Here is a 10,020-nt window from a genome sequence, read left to right on the forward strand (position 1 = left end):
AGTGTATTGAAAATGCTGGTTCCCTTGCCTAGCATACAGGGTTAAATCCCTAGCACAGAAAAAAATAAAAAGAAAGGAAGAAAGAAGAAAAGGTGAGTCCCACATATTCCCAGCTAGCAAGCCCCATTGCTAAGGATCCTTATAAGAGCAGTGGTCTCCACTGACCTTGGGGTACCAGTGACTCTGACCTGGGGGTTCTAGGGTTCAGATTGTCCCTAACAATAGCTTGCTATATGCTATGCCTTCTGTTACATGTTTCATATATTTAATTTCAGTGCTTAGAAAAAGATTTTTATGAGTCATAGTAAAGTCATTTATTTGGTAAAGCAGGACTAAGCTACACAAATATATTTGAAGTAAAAGTTTCACAAAACAATACTTACCTTTACCATGTCTGACACTTGGGTATTTTCCATTTTCTTCTATTTCATTACAAAAATGCTGGTTGTGAAATGCTAATTGATTTTATGTCCTACAAAATGGTTCACGACCTATAGTTTAGAAAAATATGTCTGGTTCATTTTGATTATCACAGTAATCTTATGAAGTTAGAATAACTTTTAATACTCCTTTTAAAGATGAAAAAAACAGTCCATTTGTTCAGGATCGCTTAGAGAAACTAGTCCATCACTTATTTCACTTTATATTTCTTTTCTAAACACAACTGAGTTGTATTAAAAAAATAAATTTCCCAATTCTCATGTGCTTGATGGTTGTCTGTGGCCTGAATAAATGTAAGGTCTTGAACATGTGGGCATTTGGACATTGTTCTAGGTCAAATACATGCACATGTGTTGAGATGTATAAAAATCAAAGTACCTATAGATTTGTTATAGCTTTTAGTTATTATGCACGTTTTTGATCAAATGAGTTAAAGATCACAACTTTTATCTTTTGGAGACCTGAGAATTCTTTTCCTTCCTTCCTTCTATCCTTTTTCTAGGAAATGGATTGAACATGAAGGCCACACCTTTGGAAGTGTAGCTGGCAGGTTTAACTGAGAATTCAGAAATCTCATCTTTAATTCCACTGAACATTAGCATATGCATTATCATGTTATTTGTTTCTGCTATGCTGGGGATCAAAACAAGGGCTTTGCACATGCTACACAAGTGCTCTGCCAATGAGCTATACTCCCAGCCCCTGTAAACATTGGTTATTGTTGGACAGTAAACTGTAGCAGTGTTATCAGCACACTGAATTGGTCACCAGTATAAATTATTAATACATATGATGTATGTAATCTGAAAATGTTGCAGATATTCCAAAATATCATCAATGCTCACTACTACTTAAAATTATGCTAGTTATGTCCACCATCAGAGTTAGATATTTAGTGGATTGACAAAGAAGTATGTGCGTTAATATGTCACAATATTTGTTTTGGAGTATTTTGGTTGGTAAAAGTAGTTTATAAAAAATACGATTTTTGGCGGGCGGCCCAGGGGCGGTCGCGCCGCTGCATCCCCATCCTCGTCGCCCGGCACAGCGCGAGCCGGCGAGCGGCAGCAGGCCGGAGCGGGCGCAGCCCCGAGCCCAGGCCATGGCCACCACCAGCACCACGGGCTCCACCCTGCTGCAGCCCCTAAGCAACGCCGTGCAGCTGCCCATCGACCAGATACTGTTTTGTGTTTGCTTTGGGATACCTCACAGTGTGCCAAATCACTAGAGTCTATATCTTTGATTATGGACAATATTCTGCTGATTTTTCAGGCCCGATGATGATCATCACTCAGAAGATCACCAGTTTGGCTTATGAAATTCATGATGGGATGGTTCGAAAGGATGAAGAACTGACTCCATCACAGAGGGGCTTGGCTGTAAGGCGCATGCCAAGCCTCCTGGAGTATGTAAGTTACAACTGTAACTTCATGGGCATCCTGGCGGGCCCACTCTGCTCTTACAAAGACTACATTACTTTCATTGAAGGCAGGTCGTACCACATGACACAGTCAGGTGAAAACGGAAAAGAAGAGGTGCAGTATGAGAGAACAGAGCCATCTCCAAATGAATCCGTGGTTCAGAAACTCCTGGTGTGTGGGCTCTCCTTGCTCGTTCACTTGACCATCTCCAACATGTTGCCTGTGGAGTACAACATTGATGAGCGCTTTCAAGCCACAGCTTCATGGCCAACCAAGATTACCTATCTGTACATGTCTCTACTGGCTGCCAGACCTAAATACTATTTTGCATGGACCTTAGCTGATGCTATTAACAATGCTGCAGGCTTTGGTTTCAGAGGATATGACAGAAATGGAGCAGCTCATTGGGACTTGATTTCCAATTTGAGAATTCAGCAAATAGAGATGTCAACAAGTTTCAAGATGTTTCTTGATAATTGGAATATCCAGACAGCTCTTTGGCTCAAAAGGGTGTGTTATGAACGGGCCTCCATCAGTCCAACCATCCAGACTTTCTTTCTCTCTGCCATTTGGCATGGGGTATACCCAGGATACTATCTGACCTTTTTAACAGGGGTATTGATGACATTAGCAGCATGAGCTATGAGAAACAACTTTAGACATTATTTCCTCAAAACTCCCCAACTTAAATTATTTTATGACATCATAACATGGGCAGTAACTCAAATAGCAATAAGTTATACAGTTGTGCCATTTGTGCTTCTTTCTATAAAACCATCATTCACGTTTTACAGCTCCTGGTATTACTGCCTTCACGTCTGTAGTATCTTAGTATTATGGTTGTTGCCAGTGAAAAAGACTCAAAGAGGAAAGAATATACATGAAAACCATCAGCTCTCACAGTCCAGAAAGGTTGACGAAAGAGAAAATTCTTTGGGAGAGGACAGTTTCTCCTCAAGAAACAGCATTTGCAATCAGAACCAAGAAAAAGCCTCTAGACCATCTTCATCAAGGCAGTGATGGGGAGGCCTTCCTGCTGACTGCCTTTCTTGTGTTGACAGAAACCAGTCTTAGCACCTTCGCAAGGGGTTTGTGTTTGTTTGAAAAGAGATTAACGGGGGAAATGGGACAGCTATAGGTAGGGAATTTCCTGTAAACCAGATTGGAAACGGAAAGAAGCAGCCCTCCCATGCCATGTTCCTGTGGGCCACGCCTTACATAAAAATATTTTCATATTTCATGGGGCATTCCAACCTCAGCATATGTCCACAAGGTCATATGTGTGCCCTGTTGCCGAATGTATGTTGTGTACCCCAAGGCACTGCAGAGGTGGAAAACTTATCGTGTCCGACTGAATGATTGAGGGGGTTAACTTTTCCAAATGAATGTCTTGCCTTAAACCCTCTATTTCCTAAAATATTGTTCCTAAATGGTATTTTCAAGTGTAATAGTATGAGAAGATTATTTCAATATTTGATGTTGTATAATGTAAAGGAATTTAGAAGGAATTTGAAACAGGATATTTAAGATGGTAGATACTTTAAAAATGCAATAAACATCTCAGTATTTGAAAAAAAAAATACGATTTTTATTGTTGTTTAGAAACTAGTAATAGAAAAGGGGTCTCCACAAATGACCTGAACAGACATTTCTCAAAAGGGCTGTTATGAATTACATATTAGGTGTTTCCCAAAAGCTTATGTGTGAGATAATGCAAGAAGGCTTAGAGGTAAAATGATTGGGTTATGAGAGCCTTAACCAAATCAGTGAATTCATCCCCTGAAAGGGATTAACTGAGTGGTAACTGTAGGCAGGTAGGTAGGTAGGGTGTGGCTGGAGGAGGCATGGGACATGCCTTTGTGGTTTATATTGTGTCCTGGTGAGGAGGGGCTACTGGCTCTTGTACTCTCTCTCTCTCTCTCTCTCTCTCTCTCTCTCTCTCTCTCTGCTTCCTGATGGGATATCTTGAGCACCTATTCCCCCCCACACTCTTCTGCCATGATGTTCTGCCTCACCTGGAGCCCTAAGGAGTACAGTTGGCTATGTATGGACTGAGACCTTTGAAACCGCGAGGCCCCAAATAAATTATTCCTCCTCTAAAAATGTTCTGATCGGGTCTTTTGATCACAGCAACAAAAAAGCTGACTGAAACAAGGGCTCATACAGATGACCAACAATTTTATGAAAAATGCCCAATATCATTAATCATCAGAGAAATCAAAACACAATGAGATGTCATCCCATTTCAGTTACCCAAAAGAAGAAAAGAAAAGAAAGGAAATACTGAAACACTGTACAGTATGTGAAGAAAGGGGTACTCTTATGTACTACTAATGGGGATGTAAATTAGTGCAGTCATTATGGAAAATAGTATGCAGGTTTCTGAAAAATTGAGAATAGAACTACCGTATTACCTAGCAATCTTACTCCTGGGTATATATCCAAAGGAATTATAATCAATATGTCAGAGAGACATCTGTATGTTCATGTTTATTGCAATATTTTTCATAATAGCCAAGATATAGAATCAACCTAGGCATTGGTTATGCACCCCTCCCTAGGAGTCTGCTATTTCTACCCCTAAACTCATGTATTGAAAGCATTGTCCCCAACACAGCAAGGTTCTGAGGTGGAGTTCTTAGGCAATGATCAGATCACAAGGGCTCCACTATATCTGTGGATTAGTTCATCTGATGGATTGATTCACTGAGAGCTGAATGGACTACTTGGAGGTGGGACCTAATCAGAAGAAGTAGATCACTGCAGGTGGGCCTGGAAAGCGTTTTCCTTTTCTTTAGTTACCCCCTCTCTCTCTGTTTCCTGACTTCATGAAAACTGAGCAACTTTCTTCTGCCACCATACCCTCTGAAACCATAAGCCAAAATAAATTTTTCCTCCTTTAAGTTGTTCTTGTCATATATTTTGGTCACAGTCACAAAGTGCTGACTAACCCAGTGTCTATCTATGGGTGAATAATAAAGAAAAATGTGGTATTAAATACAACAGAATATTATTCAGCCATGAAAAGAATGAAACTCTGTCATTTGTAGAAACATGGATGGAACTGGAGGACATTATATTAATTGAAATAAGTAACATAATGACAAATACTGCATGTTCTCATTCATGTGTGGAATTTAGAAGATAGGAGTATACAAATAGAATAGTGGTCACCAGAACCTGGGAAGGGTGTAGGGCAAGGAGGATAGAGATGGGTGGTCAGTGGGTATAGAGCTGCAGTTGGACAGTCTGAACAAGGGGGAAAAGGTTTCTAGGAGATGTGGAAGCTGAGGCATGGCAAGTTTTTTGTTCCTTTAAGCTTTTCTCTTGTCTCTTTGTCTGCCCTTGCTTGTCTCGCGGTGTCACACCACTGTCTTCTTATTCCTCCACAGATATGCTCCTGCCTCTTACATTGGGCGCACACATTCATATAAGGATCATAAAATTAATTACTTTAGACAAGTTTAAATTGAGGAAGTCTATTTTGTTTATGGGATGCTCATTATTCATGCTCACAACCAAAACCTAAAATGACTGTTTTTCTTCTCAGTAGGACAAGAAAGGTCTACAATTTTGGGTCGAGTCTTGGCAATGGTCTTCCTGAATTATCATATTGCCTCACAGAAATAAAAGCCCAGAGAATGACCAGTGGTTTAAATTATTTCTAGGATTGCATTATAAAGCACTGTGGACACTAAATAATAAATAACAGACACGGATTCTCTAAATAACAGTCTCTGCTTTGATGAAACTTTGCTGTGGCTTTCATTTAGCTTTGTGTTAAATTTAGCCACATTGTCCTGTACAGACAAAAGGTTCTTGTATGTCCCATGAATTGAAATGGTTGACAGAGCTGAAATATTTTAATCTTGGGATCATCAAGATACACCAACTTTAATTTACGTCTGAAATTCCTTTGAGATGTTCTAAACTCCAGAATGTTATCAGAGTTATCTTCTTTCAAAGAAAACTGAATACTTCTTTCCTTCTGACAACCTTCCATGCTCTTCTATTGTCAATACGATGGAGTCCAGTGTGCTCAGGATGGGATCCAGGGTTTCACCGTCTGGGAACTGCCTACCTCTTCAAACTCATGGCTGTCCATTTTCTCACACGTGCTTTTATTTCAATCTTTCCAAAGTCCCTGTATTTTTTTGCATGTATGTTTCTCCCAATCTGCATGACTATACATAGGTGATTTGTTCTGTCTTTTTGCTTTACCTCCTTGAAGACTCCTATTGATCCTTTGAAACACTTTTACAGCATCTCTCTGCAGATTTCTCTTCTGGGAACATCCATTCACTGTCACTAATACAATGGAGGTAGTAGCCTCTATCTGTGTCCTCATATTCATGGACACTATTGATCTGAGTACATTAAGGTGGTTTATTTACAACCATTAAACGAATGGGATTTATTAGCCCTGGCAGCATGTTGGGAGGCTGGAGTGGTAAAATTGAAGCATTACACATTGTACGGGTCACTTCTTTGTGCAACTTCCTTACGTGTGCTCAGCCTGCCTTTTGACTCCAGTCATGAATTTGATGTGCAGTGGTGATCGGTCATGAAACTCTTGCTTTCTGAGACGGGGTTTCTCTGAGGTTGTTTCTGACCCTGTGGAAACCAGGTCAGCAACTACTCTGTTTCATGCATACACTGCGAGCGAGAGTGAGTTAAAATCCCATAGGACAATAGTGAGAATTAGATAAATACTTCCCTTCTGCATCCCTTGGGAAGATAGACAAGTGGCTCACTCCACAAGGTAGCTCACAGCAGCTCAGAAGGAGGGAGCCTCAATTGCTCATCTTAATGACCAGCTCAATAAAAGACCCTTGGACTGGTTTCCCTCAGTCCCTGTTTCAATCTTCCTGGTTCTCTGCTTCTGTTCCTTTGAATCAGTTCCTCAAATAAACTATTTTTTTTCCTCAGGCTCTACTTTGGGGAAGAACCCAGACTAAGACAGCTAATTTCAATCAGCTTCACTCAGTTAAAATTTTCTTAAATTTAGAGATGTTTGGAAACTATTTGTAAGTCTCATAACGAAGGCATAAATAAAGATGGTATGGAAAACAAATAAAGAAGATAGCATTCATTATATTGTATGTAAATGTGCATGAAATATGAATTGATTTTGAGATTTAGACATTCTTCTTTCTTTAACTTGAAGGCACACTCACACAATTGCTTAGTTTTATAAAACCATGTCTCCATAATTCTACAGCTGTGTCTTAGATAGTAACTGAATAGTAATGTTTTGATCACAGCTGTACAGATGGTGAGACCTTAGATGCAGCAGCTTTCTTGGGGCAAATGCTGACGCCCCTGGAGACACATGAATTTCCCACAGAGGGTCAGTGCACGGAACTTGGGTGAAAACGCTATGCTCACACCAGTGGGCTCCATGGCCTGCCCCAGTGTGTGTGCTTGTGTGAGATTGCATGCATGTGTCTGCACACCTGTGTGTATGCTCCTTCTTTATAAGCATAGGGTATGAATTGTAACCTAATTATTTTAAATCCCATAATTATTGGATGGTTTTGGGAAATGGAAACTATTTGGTAGCAAACTTGACCTCTGAACCCCTGTGCATTCTGTGAATGAAATCCCAGAACTGTTGTATCTTCTGCAGCTGAAAGAGATATTCAAATTCACTCAGGAGCTGTATACAGAGATGATTTCTAGCAGAGGCAGGACCAGAAGCCAGGCCTAGGTCTTTGGAGCTCCTATTCATGGTCCTTCAGGTCACTACCACAGTCTCTTAATGCTCCTTCTGTTGAACCCAAAGCCAACATACTGCTTCTATAAAGGGCCACATAGTAAACAATTCAAGCTTTGCAGGCTGATGGTGTCTATAGCAGGTACTCAGCTCTGCCCTTGTGTACAAGCAGCCATATGGGATACTTGAATGAACGAGCACGGCTCTGCTCCAATAAAGGTTATTTACAGACACACAGATATAGGCCTCATTTGTTCTGTGAGATGTAGCTGGCTCACTAGCAGCCTGACAATTTCTACTTGGTGGTCACCCAAAGGCTACTGGCTATTACAGAGTTAAAGCCGTCACACAGCCTGGTGGTGAGACGCTGTTGCATCACAGTCCCCACAAGAATGGCTTCCTTCCAGGCCTGTGTATGCTCAGACTCTGAGCCAGCAGCCAGGAGAGTGGACCTGGCACCCATTCTTCTCTGGTTTCCAGAAGGAATCACAAATCCCCTTCCTGTATAGATAATGAAACAATTGTACCATGGGAGAGCTTACTGGAAAGTAGTACAGGGTCACCAGGAAGGAACAGGAATTCACTGCTCAGTCACAGTCTGGCTGGGAGTCGGTCCCGACCTGGAAAAGTCAGCTAGAAGGCATGTCTGACCTTGGCAGCCCTCCAGGACCCTACACTCACGGGATAATATATTGGGTTTTGGAGATTTCTATGGCCCTCTCAGAGCTTCCTGTTGCAGCGTCAGCTGTCTCATCCTCCTCAAAGTTGAGTTGGTAATTCCATACATGATTTAACCTTCAATGGTTATGTCAGTGCAAAGCTATTGTTTCTGTTAACCAAAGTTGTCAATAGAAAAACAAAGATTGCATTCTCACAATTTTATCTTCCACAAAATTTGATTTTTGAGTCCTTTTCTCTGTGCCCTCATCTCTGGGATCTAGTGCCAGATCTGAAGATGTAGAAAGCAAGTGTCTCCTTAGGTAAGTATTCAGTTCAAAGACAAGGACTTTCAAAGAAAGGCCGAGTGCAGGTTTTGATGGGATTTAAATGACCTAAATCTCAAAAATGTACATGTGGTTACTTGTTTCAATGGTCAACTGGACAGATCTGCAAGTGGGCTTAAGTTCCTAATGAATGCCTGTGTCCTTGGAGTTGAAGTGATTTAGGTGAAAAGAATTCATGCATTATTACTACATTTTTTCAAGTAGCACTCCTGTCCCTAGGGAGAGGGACGCTCTTCGCTATGTGAGGCAGTAGAAATGAGGAGAAAGAAGGAAGGAAGGAAGGAAGGAAGGAAGGAAGGAAGGAAGGAAGGAAGGAAGGAGTATTTGACTATTTCTTCACAAGCAGCCAATTCCTTTAGCACCTGGCTGTGGTTCCTGCTGCTGTGAGAAGAATATCAATGGCTTTAATATTCCATTGTTTGTGGAAAGCATTTGCCTTCTTGTCTGAGCTGCTGGTTCTCAGATTGGTAGCAAGGCAGAAAATGTGGCAGATATAAAAGAAAAACTTGGTCAAAACATTTTAAATCAGTCTCCTGTGGATTCTGCTTTCCCCTCATGCTCCTTGATGAACCTCTGGTTGATCTTTCGCTGTGTTTCTGTCCCCTGAAGAGGGGCAAGTCCTTAAGTGTACAGCTTTTGCAGTTCTGCTCACAAAAATGCATTTCTATTTGTTTTTTTTTTAATGGCCTACTTTGTTTTAATGAAATTTTTATCTTCTTCAGTAACACTAATGCCAAGGAATGATAAGTGAATATTAATGAAAGAAAAAAAGAAAGAAAGAAAGAAAAGAACAATTAACAACAAAACAGTCCAGAGAACGTGGCTGAAGAAATGTTACATTGGGTACATAAATTTTAAATGGCTCACTACCACAAGGTGGCGCTGTTAAAACACCTCAGTTTAAAGTCCTTAAAAAAAAAACAAAGTGAAGAGCCTTTCACACAGAAAATACTTTGTATGGAAAGCCTGGAGTGTGCTGTGCCTCTGTAATACTTACTGTATGTATGTGTGTGTGTGTGTATGCGCATGCATGCACGTGTTCACGTTTGTGTGGATGTGTTTGTAACCATTTTAAGAAGTATATGTGGGGAGTGGTAATAGAATTTTTGTGTTTTTGAGAGAGAAGTTTCATGATCGATTCTCTTACAGTTCAAACAAGAATTTTACCATCTGCTAAAACTGTATATTGAATATTAAATATATTTAACCCTAACCAGATCTTTCCTGGCGTCTTCTGGAGTGCAACTTGTAGATAACAAAATGATGAATCAAGTTGTCTGTTTCTCAATCTACTTTTGTTTTACATAAAGAGCTTGCATACTAAGGGTATTTATGCAAAAACAATTAGAGCCCCATTACGGGAAACATGAAGCCTGTGGGGCACAGATGGTCTTGACTGCTTTGGGAACTTGGTGTGTAGAAAGTTGGTAAATTAATA

The 10,020-nt window shown here is 40.5% G+C and overlaps 1 protein-coding gene across 1 annotated transcript; it reads left to right on the top strand.

Moving 5' to 3' along the window:
* The first annotated feature begins 1,596 nt into the window (after positions 1-1,596).
* On the top strand, positions 1,597-3,356 carry LOC124100614 (lysophospholipid acyltransferase 2-like). The gene is given in 1 exon segment (XM_046456178.2): positions 1,597-3,356. A coding segment is annotated over 1 exon segment (1,164 nt). The 5' UTR covers positions 1,597-1,718; the 3' UTR covers positions 2,883-3,356.
* Positions 3,357-10,020: the final 6,664 nt, after the last annotated feature.

This window comes from Marmota monax, unplaced genomic scaffold, assembly GCF_021218885.2.
Source record: "Marmota monax isolate L192 unplaced genomic scaffold, Marmota_monax_Labrador192_F-V1.1 WCK01_AAM20220418_F8-fsc00130, whole genome shotgun sequence".
Lineage (NCBI taxonomy): Eukaryota > Metazoa > Chordata > Mammalia > Rodentia > Sciuridae > Marmota > Marmota monax.